This window comes from Drosophila rhopaloa, unplaced genomic scaffold (assembly GCF_018152115.1).
Source record: "Drosophila rhopaloa isolate 14029-0021.01 unplaced genomic scaffold, ASM1815211v1 contig_2, whole genome shotgun sequence".
Classification (NCBI taxonomy): Eukaryota; Metazoa; Arthropoda; class Insecta; order Diptera; family Drosophilidae; genus Drosophila; species Drosophila rhopaloa.
Genome location: NW_025335083.1, coordinates 20,210,109 through 20,232,651, shown reverse-complemented (window position 1 = coordinate 20,232,651; position 22,543 = coordinate 20,210,109). Strand labels below are relative to the sequence as shown.

At 39.4% G+C, this 22,543-nt stretch overlaps 1 protein-coding gene across 1 annotated transcript in view; it reads left to right on the top strand.

Moving 5' to 3' along the window:
- Positions 1-3,093: 3,093 nt before the first annotated feature.
- LOC108049748 (protein sickie) overlaps positions 3,094-22,543 on the top strand; it is a 146,593-nt gene continuing 127,143 nt past the window's right edge. The window contains 1 exon segment of the mRNA XM_044459770.1: positions 3,094-4,776. Within this exon segment, the coding sequence (XP_044315705.1) occupies positions 3,187-4,776 (1,590 nt within the window). The 5' untranslated portion in view covers positions 3,094-3,186.

Below are 22,543 nucleotides of genomic sequence, written 5' to 3'. Positions count from 1 at the left end.
CTTCGAAATTTTTTAAATTATTTAATAATAATAAAATTTAAACATAAAGTTTTCTAAAATAATGTGCGAATGTTAATCTGATTAACATGTCATTTTACTAAAGAAGGAAAAATTAAGATTGGGCCAAAGTGAAATAATATGTAAAGAATTCTGAAGCGATTTGAATAGATTCCTTGCGTGCAATAATAAGTAGTTATGATATTAAATCTTAAACTATTTAATAGTGTATCTAAAAGATATTTAAAGGCTCTCTCCTCAGCTAGTTTTTATTTGTGCATAACCATACTTATACTTTGCCTTTCTGTTTGAATAACATTTTAGGTTTGGTTGGGCTTTTGGTAGAATAAGAGCAGCTGAAAGAAAGAAAGAAAAGCGTGCACTTTTCTAAGTGGGCTTTGTGTGAAAAGGGAGTCGAGAAAAGTAATGGGGGGAAGGGGTGGCTGGTCAACTTACCAGCAAATCAAAAGCATTTCTAACCAACTTGGCAGCGAAGTTTGCACAGCGTGTTGAGCGCAGAAAGCTCCACTAAGGGAGCCGAGATTGAGTGCAAATAAAATGATGTCATGAAGTGGGTGGGTGGGCTAAAAGCGCCGCAATGCATGCTCCACTTTATTTCAGCTATCAAACTCGTAAAGTTTGCGGCTTGATGGCCCAGAGCAAAACGTCTGGTTTCTCAGTGGGTGGAACTCTGCGTTTTTTTTCCCTCTGCAGAGCTGGAAAAGCTGCAATTACAAGTTGAAAACTGTGGGCTGGAAGTGCGCCCAGAACTCAATGCACAAATCATGACAAGTATTTTGTCAACTTTGACTGCTGCCAGCTGGAAGCAAAGGCAGATGAAGTGCGAGTAACTTCAACCTCAAAGCAAAAGTGTTTAACTTTAAGTCCTGCCGCCCGCTTTTCTTGTCGGTGTCTTTCACTTTTTTCCTTCTCCTTTATGTGAGTAGTCATAGAAACTGAAAGTGTCAGGGATTAGGTGATGGCGGAGTAGTGCACTATAGTCTTCTGGCTTTCAGATGGGTTTGAAGCTTAAAGGAACAGATGAGGACTGAGACTTTGAAGCTGAGTTTTTAAATTTATTTGCTTTGGCTATGTATTATAAGTTCTGATTGCCAAACTCGTTCAAAAAATGTTGAAGTGTTTAAACTTTAGACTAACTTACAAGCACCTAATCTTGTTTTTTTGAAAAACATAAAAAATTGGCTTGAAATACTTCATAGACCTTAATAACATACATTTATTTTATGAATTATTATTTTATAAATCTCTAATTATTGCCATATAAGTTCTATCTTGTTTATTACTATTAACTACCATTAGAATTATGATCTCCTGTTTCTCCTATTTACCTGTTTCTGTATCTCTTTCCAATTAAATATGCGAAGAATGGGTCAAAAGAGTACCTGCTCCTTTTTAGTCACAGAAGTAACCCAAAGTGGCAAACATATTTATTACAATTTATCACCATCTAATTTGCATACTTTGCTCACGAAACCATCTCTAATCTGGATTAATCAACCTTGGAGTGCATTTCCCCTTTTCCCGACCCCTTCTTTGGCACTAATTAACTTGATTCAGTATTCGAGACAACTGCCATTGCATACTGCCATCTGCAATTCAATTAAAAATTAACATTTTAATTGCAAATTACTTTGTGTATACTTTATGGGGCGTCGCACAGACACCGTTGGAGAAACTCCACTTAAGTGGAGTAACTTCTTTTATATGCCACCTGCAGCCTGCCGGAAACGGAAGAAGTGGCAGTAGGAGCAGGAGCAGGAGCAGGAAAAGCTGGAAAAGCAGCTGGAAAAGGAGCAGGAGCCATTGGGACATCGGCTCATTTCAGGGCGTTTAATTTTATCATGCGCCAACAATTATGCAACTTGTTGGTTCACTGGCTCAAATGGCCAGGCGGTTTTCAATTTGTTGCCAATAAAACTTTTTCCATTTCGGTTTTCCCTCTCAGTTGTTTCCACATTGGCCCGGCACAATTGCTCTTTTCTGCGGGTGCCTCGTCATAGTTTTGTGAGTAAGCTAAAATAAAAGAAATTAAAAACCGTACAACGAAAAGTTTCATGTTGCTTTTCCTAGTGGAAACAATGCTGAGATAATCGCTTTTTCGGTAAACAGAATGATATTTGTTCTATTTATTCCTGTTAAATTTGAGTGGGAAGGATACCTGATGTAGTGGAAAGATACCTAAACTTGAGTGTTCAACAGTTATATTGTGTTCATTTCGCTTTACACTTAATAAATTCATGTATCCATTTTCTGTCAATTTGTTATTGATATCCCTGGCATGTTTCCATTGAAGGAAACTGAAGGTAAAACGAAACTTAATCAAATGTGAAACTTTAGTGAGCACTTGATATGCATTTTCCTATTGAATATCCTTTTCTCCTTTCATCGCACAAACATTTTTATTGAAGTATATTTATACAAATAAAAAGAGTTCCGGTGCTTTTGTCGGTAGCTAGAAACAAAAATAGGTATGAAGTGGTATAAAATAGGGGAAAAGGAAAACTTGTTCAAAATGTTTAAATAAATTTATAGCAAAAGGTGGAATTTATGGCTATTGTTCTTGATTATTTCAACAAACCTACGTTTGTTTGGAGATATATCTAGCTTTCAAAGATAAATTCTTTAAGTGAAAATGCTATTCTCTAGTTTTATTGCAATAATTTAAGATACAACGGAGTATGCAGTAATTTAATATGAACTGTTCACCTTTTTTGCATAACCCTTGAAGCGATGTCGTTCCTGTTAATTGCTTTTGTAGACAAATTATAAAAACCTCGACTTTCGCATTGTTTTGGGGCTCCCTGAAACACTTCAAAAGCAGACAAAACCACGAAGTAACCATGACCATGACTTTGCCCGCAACAAAACCCAAAAAAAAAACTCTTTTTTTTACTGACTCGCTGGGACAGTTTTAATTTAACTTTGACATGCATCAGCTCAAAAATCCAATTACAAAACACAAATGCAAACAGAGAGAGAGAGGCAGTCCCTTTTTTATGTTGTGAGACTAGAAACCCCATTAACGCCTTTTTGCCCTCCATAAAGATGAAGATTTATGAAACCATTAATTTTGCCCGAAGCGTGGAAAAAATGTATACAAATTTGTGAGTGAGTGAGTTAGCGAGTGCAAAGTGCTGGACCCATGGAAGCGGCAATGAAATCCTAGAAATGTCCAGTCAGGCGGGTAAACTGCGGCCGGGATGCTCTAGCAAACCGGATCGCAATGCCAACGAGGAGAATCAACTGGGCGCCAAGCCGAAGGGCCAAAGAACTGACAATCAGCAGAAGATGCTGCCACATCCCAACTACATGGAGTTGGAGTTCCTGGCCACGGAGCCGACGACATCGAGTGCGGCCTATCCGGATCTGCCAGTTAGCTATGCCACATGCTTGGTGGGTCCACCACCCTATCGGGATCCACCGCCGCCCACACCACCGCCCCTCTCGCAAATGCCCTCCCGGCTGCTCCACTCCGCCCCCAATACGCCCAGTCGGGGCAAGGTCGTGCTGAGCAAGAAGGAGCGCAAGGAGCTGAGCAAGCAGCTGGGCATCGATGAGTCCTCCATCCTGAGCAGCAGTGCCCAGTCGAGTCCCTACAAAGGACGAGTGAGTGAGTTGAAGAACTGCATTGCTCGCGGCCTGTTTGCCACCCTGCATCGCGGTTCGCAGAAGTCCTTGCAACAGCAGGAGGAGAGACCCACCAGCCAGGAGATATCTCCGCCACCGCCGGCCCCAGAATCGGCAAATAATAATGAAGACATAGCCGACTATTCCGAGAAGCTAAAGAATCTGCCAGTGAGACAACGAAAGGCTGCCACTTCGCACATGGAAAACTACTGCCTCTTCGATCCAGTGGACTTTATCAATGAAAAAGCCATGAGGTATCCTAGTTCCACTGTCCATGGCTTAAGGGATCCACTGTTCAGCTCCAGACAGCATTTAGTTTGCGAGGATGAGGATGAATTGGTGCCGGAAGTCATATACGACAACGATGAACTGGAGTTGGAGGAGACAATTATCATAGAGACTTCTGCGATGCCAGAGGCCGAATCCGATGCAGAACCGAAGAGGCCGAAGAGTCCAGAGATCCTGGCCAGCTTTGATCACCACAACTACTTTATCATAGAACCAGGTGATTTTTCCTTGGACATTGGCATACCCAATCCCTATACCAACGAACAGCTGGTGAATGCCAAGCTGGAGCAGCAGAATCTGGAGAAGCTCTTCAACGAGCTGGAGAACACTGCAAGTATGTCGAATAGCCAGGAGTCCAAGGACACAGAGACCACTTCCACTGCCCTGGTGGAGTCATCCACCTCCACCAATTCGGCCAGTTCCGCGGGCAGTTGCTCCATGGCCAATCCCGCCCAGCAATCGATGAAGAAAAAGCTGACTTTCCTTAATCTTTCGCCCTTTCGGAGTGGCAAAAAGTCCAGCGATAAGAATACCTATGAGCAGCAGAGGGCCATTTCCGAACTGGTCAGCACCGATCACATGTTGCACCTGCAACAGTTGTTGCAGCAACAGCGCAGGGACCAGCGATCGCACACTGTGCCCACGGAGTCCAATTACGTGCTGTTCAATCCTGGTCCGGTGCCCAGTCGTCATGTCCAGTACAAGATACGGAAGCCACGACCTCAATCGACGCACAGCGATGCGGACAGCGGATTCCTATCGCCCTGCTCCCCCGACGAAATGAAAGCCAATCCGGCCATCCTGGTGCTGCAGCAGTGCGACAGTGTCCAGGGTTATTTGGAGGTGAGTTTGGATTTGATTCGAAAAATATATCCATTTTAACAAGTTGTATTTAGTTATTAACTTTGTATACCTTAAAATACCTTAAAAATTCAAAATACTTTCATCTGAAATTGTCACTGACTCCTAAACTCTTAAATTCTCATAAAAACAGTGAAATACAAAACGTTCATACAATCTAAATAAGGATTTCCTTATTTAATTATAAATTTAAAATTCTTAGAGTGGCAATACACATAATACAGTTATAGCTTATTTATTTATCTTTCAAATAGAAAATGTTTCTTTTACTTAAATTATTATTAAATTATTATTTTATGTGGGACCATGAACCACCAAGAGTATTCAACAAAATATTTTATATTCGGAAGTTCCGAAACACCTCCAAAAATATGTTTATATAAATAAATTACAAAATTGGGAGGATATGCGACTTTTATGAAATATCTGACTTAAATTAAGTGCATTCGGATTTTTCCATTATTTAAGAGCTTTCAAAAAGATTAAAAATCTATTATCCCAATGCAAATTTGAGTACTAATGCTAAGATGCAGCCCAAAAAGTGCCACCATAATGTTCAAAACGTGGGGTCGCCTCATGGCTTACTTTTGGCGTTCTTATGACCTCCACAATATTCCCAGGGCATTTAACTAACTTTCATCCATTTCGCATATAATCCTCTTACCGTAATGTGAATCGCAGCATTAACCATTGGAAGCACCCCACACAGCAGGTCACATCGGCTTATCTATATGTATAATTTCGCATATCTTAAGCCGGTAATCATTGCGGGCTGTTTCCGATGTCGCACTTGTCGCCATTTGCCGGCTCACTTATCTTAACGAGCGAGCAACTTAACAAGTCTTATTATGCATCTTGAAACACCCCAGGGGAGGTGTTAGATAGTCCCTCACATCCCCCGCAAAACCCGCAAAACCCTCAACCCCATGGCCAAAACCACCCGCAAAAGGCCGGGTGAACGAACAATTGTCAACCCCGAATCGTTGGGTATAAATTATCAAAAAATACAGTGCATCGGGGGCACAGTGCATTGCGAATGATTTCCCCGGGCTTCGGGAAAAGGAATTTGGTTCTGCTGGGTTGCATCTGGCTTTCCCAATTTCCCGATTTTCCTTGGCCCCCCCGTCTCTTGTTCTTGTTGCCTCTGGGGAGCAATCAATCGTCGCGTTTTCGCTGCTCGCTTCATTAGTTTCTCCACCGCCGAACATTAGTTTGATTGTGTGGCCAAGTGAGGGACAGGTTGAGAGAAAAGCCGGGAAAGTGCCGAGCACAGGGAAAACAACAACCAACCACACCAGCTGTGTTTCAATCTTAGCGACTTCTCTTTTTTTAATGGAATTGAATTAAAATTGTTGCCATGGTGTTGAGTGCAGAATGGGGAAGTACTTACGTATACGGAGGGCCACATAAGCTTTTCCCTTTCCAATTTTCCCAGCCACAGGCATTTTCCATCATTTGCAAATTGAAATACGCGCTGTACATTTTTGCTTTGAGGCATGCTACCAAAAAATGCAAGAAATACAACCCTGAGCAAGTGCGTCCAAAAGAAACTCTTGGGGCGATTTTTTGCTGTCTGGACCATCTAATGAAACGACGACAGGACATCAAGTGAAGCACACTTTTTGGCCCACTGGAGTGGCCTGCTTTTCATATCCTTGTGGGCGGTGGTGGTTACCAGGATCTGGATAGATGGCCGGGCGAGCTGCAAATGAAGGTTTTTCGCCAAAAGCCAGGCATGAGGGGGTGTCCTGCAGCAAATGGGATGTAAATTGATATACGCGATAGGGGGGCACACCAGGATCAGCTGGCGGGCTCAAAGGTGAAATGCTGTCATAGCCTGCAATGGATGTAGTTGAGAAGGGAAAATTAGTTTCACAAGAGATAGTTATGAAAATAGATTAGAAAAGGAAATTGGAAAAAAATAGGTCAGTCGAGAAGGTGGCATACATTGACCAGATAAAAGAATGACTTTGCTTAACAAAATGTATATAAAATAAAGTACAAAAATGTTACAATAGAGCAAAAGGAAAGAACAAGTAGATCTTTCTGAAAGGGTTAAGAGTTAAATTAACATTTCTGTAACTCTTCTAAGAAAGTTTATAAAATATATATTTTATTTAAGTACCACAATCAAATTTATTAGAGAAAAATATTCTAAATCAAAAAGGTGTTTGCTCAAGTAAATCAGTTTTCCTTTTTACTTTTATGTTCTTGTTTAATATTTGTACATTTTATAATTAAACCCAAAAATTCCTCATAAAAATTATACAGCACAACTCTGAAGTATCTCATTTGTTTCAAAATTTTTATCGCCAGTAAAAACCAGAAGTTATAATCAAGATACAAACAGCTGCAGCATCAAGAGTCAAGTGTTGTAATTGTCTGCACAATTTTCATTGCGGACTTAAACCACAGTTTTCCACTTCACATATTCCACCCCCATGGCTCAAGTCCACTATATCGCAACTCCGGCTCGACTCCAAATGCCACTTTCCATCAAAGTCAAAGCAAACAAAAACATTTTTGGAATTTATGCAAACGGCGGCTGGCGCTTGCACAACCATAAATTACTGTCCCCTTCCCCTTTTTCGCTGCTTGGGAATGGTCAATGGGTTTTTTGGACTAGGTCTATGTGTTTGGCTACTGCCAGTTTTGTCCAAAAATTTTCGACTTTGCCCCTGCTTGAGCGAAAGTCTCAATTGCAATTGCAAATTGCACACAGCAGTGAGGCATGCAATGATGCAGCCGCACCCCTGACGCGTTCCTTGAATTTTCCCGGAGTTTTCCGCACAGCGAGAACTTGTCGCGAGGCGCTAAGCTGTCAACTGTCGGGCATAGTTGTGTGTCCTTGCCGCAGCTACAGGATGCCGCATCCTGCAACGCCACCGAAAAGGGGTGGCTCCCAAAAATCGTTTACCCTTTTGGGGAGGAAAAGTGGGTTGTTTTTCCGCGGGGGAGGCAGTTTCATCCCGGGGATGGCCATTCGCAAGTCGCGTGTCGTGCGGCCACTTTATAGACCCACACACACACCCTGTCTCCCCTCGAAAAAACACCACTGATTAGTCCAATAAGTTGTAAAAAGTGTCGCTACGGCTGCTGCATTCCCTTGGTGATTATCAGATGGGCTGCCTTCCGAGGGTTGGGATTTCATTTCGATAACTTTTTGATTTATGACCGGCAATAAATGTTCAATGCATTTTATAATTATGTTGCGCCTGCAGCGACAAATGAACGGAAAATGCCATTGCCATATGTGCGAAACTGCACATAATTATGAATTGGATTTTTACTTTTTTGCACGAAAATTATGTTTCATTTTATGCAGCTCGTTAATGCACTGTTATTATTGAAAGGGTATCATAAAATTAAATTCATTTTAAAGCTTAACTAGTATTTCTATGACTTTGCAGAGGAATTACTGTTTTTAAATGTCATTACCAATAATTGCTAATAGCAAAAAAAATAGATTAATTTTATACAGCATACAGTTTTAACTACAATAATTTAAGAGTATTTTTGTTCAAAGGGGATAATCAAATGAAATGGAAAATTTAGTTTCATAAGCATTTTCCATCATTAAATTGCGTAGAAGTTTAAAAATGATGAATAGGCACATATAAACTATAGAAAATATGTTCTTTACAGAAAAAATAAACAGCTTTAAAACACCAAAACCCTCCATAAAGATCATCAGGATAAAAGCTGAAAGCTGTAATAAAAAAACCATTTCAAATGGTTAATCATCTCAGCTTTCAGTTTATGGTGCACGTGAATCCATTTTCCATTTGTATTTCAGGCAACGGCGATTAAAAAATAAAACAACAAAAGCCTGTTTCATCCATGCAAACAAAAAACGAGAAATTATTTTCGCTTTTGCATTTAACAATTAAGCGAGCATGGATGTCCTCGATAAGGAACTGCAACTGCCACTGTCAATATTGTAAATGCTTCAACTCATTGCCCTGCATGTTTTCCCCAACGGACATTCCATTCCTCCACAAAAAAAAAAAAAACATATTAAGCTGCAATTTATAGAGAAAATATATTTTTTTCATCCATAATTATATTGGCGGAGAAAAATAATAATTTTAATGTTTCTGCATTAATTTGGTGGCCAGTGCAGTTGTCCTTCGAGGCATTTTCCAGCTGGCGGCACTGAATTATTAATGCCAAAGTTTGCTGCTCATGTGATGGCGACAGCAGGACAACGACTTCCCCTTTCTTCCATTTTCCAACTCAAAATGGGAAATGCGAAATGCCTTGCTTAAATGCACATTTCATAATTTTCCGGCACACTTAAAGTTTTCAATTTGCCGCACTATAAGCCACCAGTTGGGAAGTGTCCTTTGCTGCAGGCCTCGGGTTTTCGTATCCATTTTATTTACATGGACGGCGGCTCCGTCGACGTCACTTAGTGGCCGCATGCGGGACATTAAAGGCAGTCAGCCAGGATGAGGACGAGGACGAGGACGACGAAGGCTCCTCCTTGCACTCGCACTCCACTGCAGAATGCAGCCCTGACAGCTAAATGCGTTGCACTTATGCTTAAAACATGTCAGGCCGTCCAGACAGCACTCAAACAGACGTAGAAAGAAGCTCTTCCAGTAGGGACTTCCCCCAAACTCCCCCCTCCCCACTCCCCACTTTTAAATTATAGTTAGAGTAATAGACCGGCAGAAAATAGAACAGAAGCCGAAGATTAGGTTCTCAGGGGAAATGGTTCTCCAAAGGACTTAGCGAGCGCTGCAAATAGTTGGAGAAAAATATAAGTATTTACTGTAACATAAGGTCATGTCCTATAAAGGGAAAACCATTTCATTATCTTAAGTATGTTTTAAATTAAATTAGAAGGTAAATTAAATAAATAAAATAAATTTATGAGTTACTTAGAATACACAGGTGCCTTATTGAATGTGGTTTAAGTTGTATAAGTTTTCTAAAACAGTTAGATATTTTTACTAGTTACTAGTTTTTAAAATAATTATTTTCTTTTATAAATTTTAATTTTAGTTACAAGTCTTCGATATCTTTTTGAGTTACCTAAAATACACATTTATTTTACTGACATAACTTGTAGATATTTTTGGAGAAAACAACAAGATTTATTGAGTTTTATATGCATAGTAGCTTAGAGGTTTTACTGATATAATATTCAAAATGAAAAGCACTCCTTGTTTCATATTTAAGCAAATACATAAAAGAGAGTGCTAACTGGCTTAAAAGTTGCCAAACTTTTACAGTAATGTATCCCAAACGACTTGAAACGGTAAGGTAAACCAACAAGTTTTAAATTTAAATTTGCAATGGCACCGTCTGGACGGCGACTTAGTTGCTTTCCCTTGGCCAAGCCAAACATCAAGTCCTATGCATTATTTAACAATAATCGTGACAGATTTATAATGTCCCCAGATCCTGTTTTGCTTCCTGGTTTGCAATTCCCTATTTCTATTGCAAGAATGCATCAGACCAGCAATGTTGAAAAGGGAAAAGTTTCAGAATTCTTTTATTTTTTCCCCTTTTTTTTTTTTGTTGCTTATGGGATAATCGCTGGAGCGGAGCTGGGAAAGTTTCCTGGGCCTCGTTCCGGCTGTTCTGGTTCTTTTGGAAGCTGTGAAAAATTATAGCCATAATTTTTGGCCACTAACCAGAATGGGCAGGCTTCCACGGAGGCTTGCACTCGGCACTTTGTTGGCGCTTTCGGCCAGTTAATGCATATTTTAAACTGCTTCGCCGTCTAGTTTCAGTGGGTAACTGAAATTGCGCATTTTTGGCTTATTGGGAAATTTATTTATTAAATTCTACTTCAAGTCTATGGCTTGTTGTTGTTTGTGCAACTAATTAAAAGTTTTTGGTTTTTTGCCCTTGGGCCGGCACAGCTTGCATTGCATTGGCGCCATAAGCCCGAGCTTGGCCTTCGAAAATATGCAATTAATTTACAAGTCAATGCAGCCAAGTATGCTGAGCACATAAAATAATTGCATTGTTTCTGGCATTTCTTGGCAAACAGCAAAAAGATTTTCTCGGCGCAATTATTTACATTTCTTTTGGCGCATGATGCCCTCTATCCTCCCCATTTTTCCCTCTCCAGCTGTTGTATATTTGTGCATTTGAAAGGTAAGAAAACATGGCAAATAAATCAGTGCAAAATGCCGGGAAAGGAGTTTTCTCTTGTCTGTGATTTTTTCTTTTTGTAACCAAAGAAACTTGAGAATCAGAGATAATATTATCTCAGCAAAAGAGCTTTGCTGACACACTTTACATAAATGTGAATGGAAGTAAACAGAAATACTCTGAGGACTAAGAGTTTCTCATAAATTCAGCGATGATTGCTATTAGTAGAAGTAAATACCAACGAAATTAATAAATAATCAAAATAAAATCTCTTCTTCATTCTGTCACATGGATATTTTCAAATAAAATTAAATGAATATTTTATTACAACTTTTATGTCTATCATAATTTGAAATTCATTAATATTTTCCTATTTGTTTATTGAACACATATACCCACAAGTTCACTAAATGTGGGTTGCCCAACTTTGAAGGTAAATAAGCAAAAAATATTTCTGCAAGCAAAGTGAAATGCATAAAGATTATTTTGTACCTCACCTTTTAGTCAGATCCAGAATCCGTTTCGGGTTTCTTGTGGAAATGGCTTACTTTGAATTCAACTTCTTGTTGGGAAATGGCTGGCTTTTTGTGCAAATACTAATAGCATTAAATATTTATCATGGTTGTGCTGTCAAAAAGCTACGGCAAAGGCAAATGTCTGAGATTTGTAGCTAATTAGAAGAGACAACAACTCACAAAAATTGACAAGATGAATGGCCACAGACGTAACCTAGTGATAAGAGTTATAACAAGCAAATAACAACTGAAACCAAGGGTGGGGTAAATTTATGATGTGCACCCAAAATGTATACAACACACACACAACATATCCTCCAACTAGGGGGCTATCAATAACGATTTTTTCCCTGGTTCCCGCTGTTATTGTGCCACTTTGGGGTTGCGACATAAATGCCATAAAACTAATGCCCAAATGTGTCCCCGTGCAGAATCATTAAGGGAAATAAAATATAAAAAAATTGGCACAAAGGTTTTTGGAACCTCGAATACTCTTGGAAAGTTGTTAGGTAAAATGCATTTAAAATTTAATGACCACTAATTATCAATAACTAATGTTGAACTACACATTTTTAATTTTTCTGCATTTTTCACTTAAGGTTCTTTGACTGTCCAAGGGCATTATGATACTATAAAATTAAAAAAATGTTGAACATATTTTCGAATCCTCAAATTCTCTTGAAAAATTCTTACATAAGCAATATATAAAATTTCATTATCATAATATCTAATAACCAATGTTGTTAAGCATATTTAAAATTGTTGATTACACTTTTCAAATAACTTTACAAATTGTTTCTTTCTTTATTCCAAGAGCTGCCTTTCTTTGAAATTAATATACCCTTTCCTTTGTCAAAGGTTAGCCATATAGATACATTTGGGGGACCCTTTGTGAGAAATTAATAACCTGGTTTTACTGTATTTTCTTTTTTGTTTTGCTGTTTGCTGATCCTGTTTTTTTTTTTGCGCCCCAGGACGGGGTGCTGGCTGTTGGCTTAGGGTTCGGGTTTGGGGAGGATTTATTTGCCGGAAATAAATATTAGCCGCAGTCAAACACACTTAAGCCTACGCAGGCGACATCGCCGAGTCCTGTGTGCCATTTATAGTTTTACACAGGCTTAGAACTTGCTTTACACGCACGTACAGTTCGAAGGACCTCCATGATATATGGTATCAGTGTGTGTGTGTACGTTCCCAGGCGCGCTGATTCCCATAATTGATTCTGTATTGGCCTTCGATAAGGGTATGTTGGCCCAACGTTGGACCCAAACTGCATATTGAATTTCAAAGACTTTCCTCGGCAAAAAGAAAAAAATTCTCTCCCATCAATCACGCCCACTGAACAAAGGGGAAAATGGTGAAAGGGTGTTGAAATAAATTCCCAGCAAAGATTACACCCATCGACTAAACGTCAACTACACACCAGCTGTGCCATATAAAATGCAGTATGTGCCTCTGTCATAATCAAATTGAACTAAATTTCATTTAAAAACTTCGAATCTCGAACAGGAAAAGTAACCCTCCTGCCAGTGTTGTTTCTACCTGTAATAGACCTGCCGTAGACAACTCCCATCTCAGGACATTTGTGCTAGTCTAAGCTCAAAAATGATGCGGGGGTTCACATCCGGATGAAGAGGGTCGATTCAGCAAAGTATTCTAAAAAAAAATTGTTCATTCTATAAAAAAAAGTATGAAGTATAAAAAATAATACAAATGTTTAAGAATTTGCACACATAATTTGTACTTTCATAATTTGTTTAAAATTTTTAAAATGGGCAATTGATAAATAATATCAATATCTTTAATCGAATTTTCTTATATTGGCTTTAAAGATAAGCAAAATGAGTTTTAGTCTAAGCAGAATATTATCCTTATAATTTATAAATTGTAAAAATGAGTTATAACCAAACCAATTTTCCCCTTCTATACATTTATTAAAATCATGTTAGGCAATAAGAAAATCTAATCTAAAATTAAAAATATTTCATCGCTGTCAGATCTGTCAGAGATATGACAAATTACAAAGAAAGATCTTATCTCTCGAACAGTATTAAACTACCATCTATCATAGGATCAGTCAAAGGATAACTCCTGAGTCAACCCTCGCCTTTGCAACCACCGAAAAACCCACCGCAAAATAAAGGGGACGAAACAACAAAGAGCAATCTGCGGAAATGGAGTTTGAGCATTGCAGACGGTCGGAAAAACAGAAGCCTCACCTAAGGCGGCAGCAGAATGTTGCACAGGTTGCCCTGCCAACAGAAACAGGAACTGGAATAGGAACAGGATCATGCGGACATATCAAGGCTGTCTGTTGCAGTTACCCTGGAGTCCAGGCCACCCACCTTCCATCCGGGGCTTATGGAGTGTTGAATCATTTGTTTTTATGTAGCCGGAACTCATCCCTCTGGATTCGCATCTTTTTCCCGGCGACCGTAAACTATATAAACCGGGGGTTGTGTGGGTGGGTCGGAAAAAGGTCCCCTTTCTATGCCGATTTCGAGCCTTAAACTTGATGTGGAAAGTATAACAAATATTTATGCTCTGAGCTGTGTTATTAGATTTTAATTTCTTGCACCCATGGAAATGATTGCCCACCCTTGTCGAACCGATTTCATTCGGGATAAGGCGTGCGAATGTTTCTGGCTTGTGTTTGTATTTGCATTTGCATTTGCTTTTGCTGAGTGGGCGTGGATGGCTCAATCCCCTTGGGGGAGGCAATTCCCCTGAATTTTCCGCCAGCATTGTTGTGAGGTGTCATGGCCAGTAATTGAGTTTCAGTCTCCCTGCTCATTTTGGCATTTGCTGATGCAACTTGCAAATATTTGACTAACTGCCTTCGTTAAACAACATTTTCCTTCTTTTTTTTTGCGCTGGGGCAATGCAAATTTTCACCCAGCGGAACGTGATGAAAGTGCGGATAGAGTGTGGGGCAGAGAAAGTTTTCCACCCTCGGGGGGTTGTTCTTCGCACAAAATGACGTTTACCAAATTACATTATTAGAAATTGATGGTTCCGTTTTTTGGGCCAAAAAAGGGGAGAGGAATGCGGGTTTCGTCAGCACTTTTCCAGCAGCACTCACTGCGAAAGTGTTTCAAATGTTTTAACCAGTTTGGAAGTGGGTTGTCACACTTTCGAGTGGAGGGGGAAAAAAGGGTCAGGAGTAATGAGCTGGGTATTTTCTAACACCTCGTCGCATAGCTGGACTTCACTGCCACTGGCATTGCGAGAATTTTTAATAATATCCCCAAACCAACCGCATTTCAACTCAGTTTAGCCCCCCATTTTTCCAGCTTCTCGTCTGGCTTGGCCACATTTCAACTGTGCAAAAGCACCGCGAAGCCTCATTTCAAATGTTTCGTGGTTGAGGGATCCCCTTGGTTTTACTAGCTTACGCATGCAAATGCAAGTTTTTAGCTCTCGGGCGTCATTGAAAAATGCATTTGCACTTTTTTCGTTTTGCTAAACGGCCAGACCCCTTGGAATTTTTCTCACCCACTTGCAGCTGCATTTACATATTTTTTAAATATCTGAAAAGACTGTTGACGGCGTAAATAATGATCCGAGCTATAATAAGATAAAAGACGTATGGCTGGATAAGATATGCATCTTGGCTAACGAGCTTATGAAAGATCATTTATTTAAAGCTTTGTTATGAAAGGAAAAAAAATCTTTTATTAAAGCAGTTTACTTTAATATATCTAGTCTGTATAATAAGAGGTAGAAGTTAAATAAAAATTGGACCAGAAAAAAAGTGCTCTAATAGATCAAAATCAAAATGTTAAAATATCTAAACTTTTTATTTTCTTGAGAGCAAGTTGAGTTGCTGACAACGTTTCACAGATTCAAATATTGCAAATATCTTTATTTTACTCAATGCTTTAAATCAGATTTTCTAGAATATTTTAAGACTGCGAAACGGGAAAGTATAAAATATTTTTTGCCAGCTCCTATTCCGATTTTGAAGGCATAAATGTCGCTGAGTTTGGCATAGATTTGCATGGCAATGAGGGGGAAAAGGAAGGAACGGAGTGCCATGGATATATGTATAGATAGATAGGAGTGGCCATATCGACTGGCGACATATTGCAAAAACTGACTGTGGCATTTGGCATCCGTTCGAGTTCCGGTTTCGTTTTGGGTCCTCGCTTGATTTTTTCCCCGGACAGTGGCAATAAAAGTGGAAACGCCTGGAGTGCAGCGCCAGGAAGTTGAACTATTTCCATCGAGTCCAGCTCTGTCTGTCTGTTTGATAAGTCCGGAATGGAATGGTATGGGGATGTTTTTGTATCCCCCTAAACCCCCAATCGTGAGTCGCAGGTGACACTGCTTTTGTTGGGTTAATTGTTTGCTTTTTCCCCATTTATCTAGCGGCGAACAGGCGAGTGACGAAGAGATTTCGAGCTGCCTGCCTCTTGCACACTATTAATCAAGTAGATTGGGCTTTCCCGAAATTCCCAGCGGATGCGGATGCGGCTGCCTTGTTTATAATTAATGTGATGTGTGTGTGTTTCGCTGGCTCTATGCAAATTCCCCAGACGTGCTGTCCTGTCCTTCTAACTTAAGCTTTCAGCTTTTCGCCGCCTGCTAATGAAACGTCGTCATGTTTTGATGGCTCCTTGGCTTCTTTTATGCCGGAGCAGGCCAATCTAACTTGCAGTTCAACTTAATAAACACTTTCGGCGAAAATTGCAAAGTGCACCGATAAAGTTTTTCATTAATCTTTGGCCCCTCAGCGTATTTGAAGTTTAATCTAAGCCGAAAATTCCTTAGCCACACAGCAAGACGTCAGTTACACTGGGTCCGCCGCAATTAAATTGAATAAAGTTTGGATTATTTTCCGGAGAGAGGGCCACCTGAGCTTCCCTGGAGTTTTCCGCTTGTCAAATTGATATTTGATTCATGACCAGAGCATTTGTCAAGTCATTCATCTTTCTCCAGACTGAACTCAACTTTTTCTCCACCTTAATCCCCCACTTTTTGCTTCTTTTTCGTGAGTGATGAATGGACAGTGTTAGCAGTAAAGGCAACCATTGAGCTCGTCCTGGTCGTGATTTCTGGCCTCCATGGTGCACTCCTTGAAGTGAGTCGATCTGAGTATATTACCTATGAAAAACATTTATTGAAAATATTTTGGAGCTTATTATTTCGCAGGTATAGGATCCCTGTTGTATGTTTCTTTATAAAATAAAAGATTTTAATCTTCAATAATTAATAATTAAACATAAACATAAATAAACATAATTAATTTCATAGCATTACAATCTATTTAAGTATTTTATTATCATTTTGAAGAAACATAAACACTTTAGAAGTGCATTGAAACTGCTATATTAACTTTAATTTCTTAAAAGTTTATCAGTCTATTCCAAAAAACTGTTAAAATCTTTCTAGGCCCTACAACTTTAAATTAGAAACTAAAGAAAATGTATTGTTACTAATATATTAATTTTTGTCAGAAAAAAGTTCTTATTATATTTTTCGTAAAGTATTCAAAAGCAACGAACATAGGACATAGTCCAAACTATCCCTCAAAAACTACAGAGTATCTTTTCGAGAGTCTCACTGCATTTGATTGCTTATGATTTCTTACTTTAGATAAATGGATATATTTCTCGTTGATTTCACTTAAGCTCAGGCCGCAAGCCCCCGAACATATTAGGCTGTCCCGAAAGGTCCCTTTGGGTCGCCGGTTGTGCCTCCTCATCATCATCATCAGTGGGTCCTTCGAATCCTGTGACGATTCCGTGTTTGGTAACACGCTCACGTAATAAGCAAAAAAAAAAAAGAGAAAAAGAAAAGGGCATGAATATAAAGAAAGAAGCGGGCTGGAATGAAAGTTTTTGTATGTAAAGGTTTACATTTCATTCCTGCACGATTTGTCAAGTCAGCGGAAATCGTGCCGGCCTATCAGCGTGGCACAAAATTGAAAAATTGCTTTGCGTGTGGACGAACTTATGAGAAAGTCATAAAAATATTCTGCAACTTTTGCCTTGATTTGTGGTCGAGTCAAACGCAAACTTACCTAGGCAACAGTTATAACTTGGCCAACTAGCCGCAGGTGCCAACCGAAACGAATAGGTAAATCCTTCAGAAACCGAGCGACTTTTCGCAGCGGAGTGGGCTTGGCCTCCTGCTAAATTGTAGTGCAAATATTTCTGTTGCTTTCCGCACTAGCACTTGAAATTGTTTGGGGTTAATTAAGGACGTTTTCGGTGCCAGTGTAAATACCCCTGGTTCCGCCAACCACCCTTTCATTACCCCCTCCCCTTCCACCCAAAAAGTGCCGGGCAAATGGAAGTTAAAATAAACTTGTTTCCGATGATTCTGCTGGGAGTGTTTAGATTGTTGCTTGTTTACGTTTTATTTGTTTGGCTAAAAGCAACAGTGCCATTGGACTGAGAATTCGGAGTTCCAACTAATTGGTGATATGGTGAATTCCCCCAAATTAACTTGGACTTGCCATTTTTGGGAATAAACTTTGGAATATAAAAATATTAATTTATTGTATTTTAAAAATCTTAAATGATATAATTATTAACTATAACTAGGGTCTTAGCCATTTTAAAATGCTATTTAAAACACCATTTAAACCTAAACGATATGTAGCAAGATTATATTTTTTCTTGGCTTAGAAACGGAAATGATTTCTATCGCCGTAATGTAAGCATGCTATTATAATTTTTCCAGAACAAATTTGCGTGCTGCTCAGAAATATTTCAAGACAGAATTATATGAAATTAAGTCACAGAATTTTTTCGGTAGGCGAACATAAATTTAGGTAAATTTGAACTTTACTTATAAAATGGGTGGCTGTCATATTTATTTTTAATCCCCCACAGCAGTGACATTAATAACAACATCTTATGAAACATAAAACGGCTTCGCTACATGTTTTCCTCACTTCCCAGAGCAAATTCCCAAAGTGTATCCCACGAATTCTGTCGTTGTAGTCCTGGTGCGTGTTAAAAAATAATTTCCCTAGATAATTTGACAGGACAGTGTCCTCACCCTGAAACTTGCCATCTCGAAACCTCCGCCCATTTCCCTTGTTGTTTCAGCTAATAGAAGGCAAAGTTTGAGTTTGCCAAAGTTTTGACAAAACTTCCTTTCGCTGGATTGTTATGTTATTTTTTTTTTCGGCTAAACTTTTCCATGTTGTTGTTTTTTTTTTGTCGGAACTTGTTTTGATTTCATTGTTTATTTATTTAGATGTGAACGCTCGTCGTGTGTTGATTTAATTGAGCCAAATGTGTTATGAGGCCATCAACTTAATTGAGGAGGCGGGGAAAGGGCAGGCTGTCGTTCAGTTAATTATTTATTTTTCCGTTCTAAGGGGGAGTGTACAAAAAGCGGCTTATAAACAGGGCAAATACGGCACCCTAAAAGTATGCAGCGACAAAATTCATAACATGCCAATTGACAAAGGGACAAAAGCAAGAGAGGCGATGGGCTGCGTATTAATTTAACATTTTGCGGCAGGCGCAGCACAAAATAATAAACAAAAAATATGCCATGTATCGTTTAAATTGTTTATACAACTCGAGAAATGGTTTTCCCGAAATTCCAGACCCCCCTTTTCCCCCCACCAACCCGATTTGACAGGCTTAAGCCCAGGAACGTGACCTGAACGGGCGGCACATTGTTTGCCTTAACTGTTGTTATTATTCCCTTTCAATATTTGCCCATGTGTGTGTGTGTGGGAGGATTGGTGGAAGGTCCTGCCAAATGAAACTGGTCTGAATATATATATGAACGAGTGTTTGACCCACAGCTACGTCCGGTTTTGGTCCTTTGTCCTTCTGCTGTTGGTAAGAGAGAACAAACAGCAAAACAGCAAAATAGCAACAGGAAAAAAATTGAAAATTGCGTTAAGCCCAGCAGGACTGGCAGGAATATTTCTATTTTCCGGTGGACGCCCCACGCTCGAATCTGCGCCTATTTGTGTAAACAAGTGAGAGTGATTTATGCATACCCAAAAGTCCGCCCACAACCGCTCAACCTGTCATTGGAATAACGCCCGCCGAAATGCGTGGCTCCCAAAGCTCCAACTTCATGTCCTTGTTGACTCAGCCGAATGATTGTTTTCGAGTGTCTGGATTTGCGTCCTTTTAAGGCATAAGCATTATACAAATATCTGAAAATTTTGGGGGGCTGTCTGGATGGGCTTAATGCATTGCCTTTGGAACAGAAATTTTCATCCGGAATACGAACACCTAATATTCGTATTGAAATTGAAGCTGCGAAAGTAGACGTCTGAGAATTAAAGGAAAATTGATTTTAGAATACTGTATAAGCTCAAAAAAAATATTTGGCTTGTTTATATTTTAAAACATTTTAAGAAAACCCTTTAAAGATGATCATATAGGGTTATCTAGGACGGAGCTTACATATACTTTGTGTTTTCAATATTAACAATAATAATAAAATAATAATAATTTTCTTTAAAATTGAAAAATTTGTTTGATATTCTTATTGTTTTTTAAAGAAAGACCCGAGTTGTAGTAACTAAATATCTTGTAAATGTTTAATTAACATTTCTATATTCAGCCAACTCGAGTGCCAACTGTTTTGCAAGAGCATAAGAAGTTATTAGCCAATAACAGACCTTAATGAGCCGTTTAAGCCAGGACACAAAAGCCACTCGCCCAAAGACCATATCAAAGGCAAATAAGCGCTCATTTTAAGCCAAACCACATCACATACTCAAGCCGGCACTCAAAGTCACATGTCCACCCCCAATATTCAGGACCTCTGTAATGTAATCAAGTATCCACTCCACAGCCGTTGGAGTTGGTCAAACAGAATTACGTTGGCCAAAGCCCAACGTAGCCCCCAAATTAATTTAATACCGGGACAAAAAAAAACACCCAAACAAAACAAAAAGGGAAAGCCAAAGGGGGGAGTGGAGGAGTGTGGAATGGAAAAGAGTCGCCAGAGTCGGGAAACATTATAATAAAATTAATCTCCATTTGTTTGATGGGGTGGACGACCAGTCTGGCTCGGGTCCCGCTTTATTAGCATCCAACGAGCTACTGGAGCCAAAAAGTGGCAATTATTCATTTTATGAGCCCTCTCGCTGAACGTGGGGAAAGCATGTGAACCATAAAAATTAAAAATTAGCCCGTGGCAGCTCTAAGGGGATTATGTAACACGCATTCGGGCGAGTCAACAGGAGAGAGGAGCTGGGCCATGGAAACAGTCACCCTTTCACCGACGACGCTAAAGTCAAGAAAATGAATATTTATGCGACACTCGGGGGAGTCCCCCACTTTCAGTCCATTGTTATATGGCAAGCACATGTCAAAATTTTCACAGCTCAAAAAGGAAAACTGCTGCTGGCCAAAAACCAGTCGCTTGTATGGGGCCTTAGAAACCCGAATGGAGGACTTAGGGTTAAGGTGACTACAATTTTAATGGGTTTTGTCTTGGCCCCGGTCCAGTCAAGCTCGGTCGTCTATTCAAAAATTAAATCCAATTATCAGTTTAAAGACACTCGTTTGCTTCGGGGATTGGAAAACTCATATGCATGTCGGTGGTGTTAAGAGTCTGGGGCTGCCCAAAGTCCCAGGCCCAGTCGGTTTTAATGCAACAAAGTTTCGGTTTAATGATAAACTTTTGTTTGTACCACACTCCGTGTGCCCAAAGATGTGCAGAATATGGTTTCCTTCAGTGGGGCTGCAGTGAATTAAACTTGGAAATGTTGGGAGTTCAGGCTAAGCTTGTAAAACTAAACTTGAAAGGTTATTTCGCTTGGGTTCCTAACTAGAATTTGAAAGGTTTCGTGAAGCTCCAAATGTGAGTTTAAAAGTCTTCGGGTGTTAAAGTTTCCTGGTTTTCAAAAGGTTAATTTGCTTGTGTTTCTGATGCAAACTTCAGGCGATGTTTTATGTGTGGTTCTATAATTGGTTTTAAAAGTCTAGACCATCTGGATAAAGTTGTTTTTGGTTGTTTTTAGAATACATAACTCGTTTCAGCTTGCTTAAAGCTTAGTAAGTTTTTAAGAAGAGTTCTATCTATTAAGTTTTATATATACAAAATATGGGCAATACCAGAGCTGTAAATATATTAAAAGAAATATTTGAATACCCCTCTTATTGTTACAGTATCCTAATTCGATGATTGTTAATGTCAAAAACTTAAGCTCAATTTAAAGTTATAACCTTTTCCACATGTGCCCAAAGTGGAAATGTATCAGAAAGATTTTGTTTGACTGATTTGTTGGCATCCCTTGTCAAAAGGTGAAAACGACGAGGATCTATTTAAGGTAGCGAATAACTAAAAGATTTATCCAGGAAGTAGGCAATGCCTTTTTTTTATAAAAGGCCTGCAGAAAGGATTTACAATTTGTGAAATGGATTCAACAATTTGTAGGATGAGTGCAAATAGAAATACTTTCTGTTGTTGTTGCCTGACCCTCCCAAAAAATATTAGCATAAGTGCCCCGAATTCAGGACGAGTCTTGGGCTTCTGGGCAGGTTGAAAATTCAAGAAATGTAAATAAAATCAACTGCGGAAGGACAAAAAGGGACAACAATGGTGGGCAGCAAAAAGCAGAAGGTGCCGCTCGACAGGAAAAATATCATTCTGAAAACGCTTGACAGCCACTTACACATGTCAAATGCAACAACACCAAAGTGGATAAGACTAGGAAACCGAGAAAAAATGGGGGAGAAAAAAAGAAATACAAAGAAAAGGGATAACGAGTAGAACGGATATTAGAGTATTAGACAGGAAGCTGGCTGACATGGTTGGCTCTTCGTTTCTCCATTCTGAAGCCAAAATGGTCGCCAGATGGCCAATGGACAAAGTTCCCAACTGCAAGTAGTAGCCTGCCTTTTGTTGCTCCTTTTATTCTATTTTTTTTTTGGGCAGACCAGAGGAATTTTCATGGCATTAACTACACTTGAAGCGTAAAATGAAGCGACGAAGCTCATGGCAAATGCAAGGAATTTCTTAATATTTACCAGGCCAAAGTGGAAGGGATTTTGTGGTAAATGTAAAGGGAATTTCACGTATTTTAAATCTTGGCCCCCTAATTGCTGTTGATACTTGGCCTAAAGCCTTGGTAACTTAATCTGAGTCTGTTGCCGCTAATTAGCTTTCTGTTTCATTTTCATATT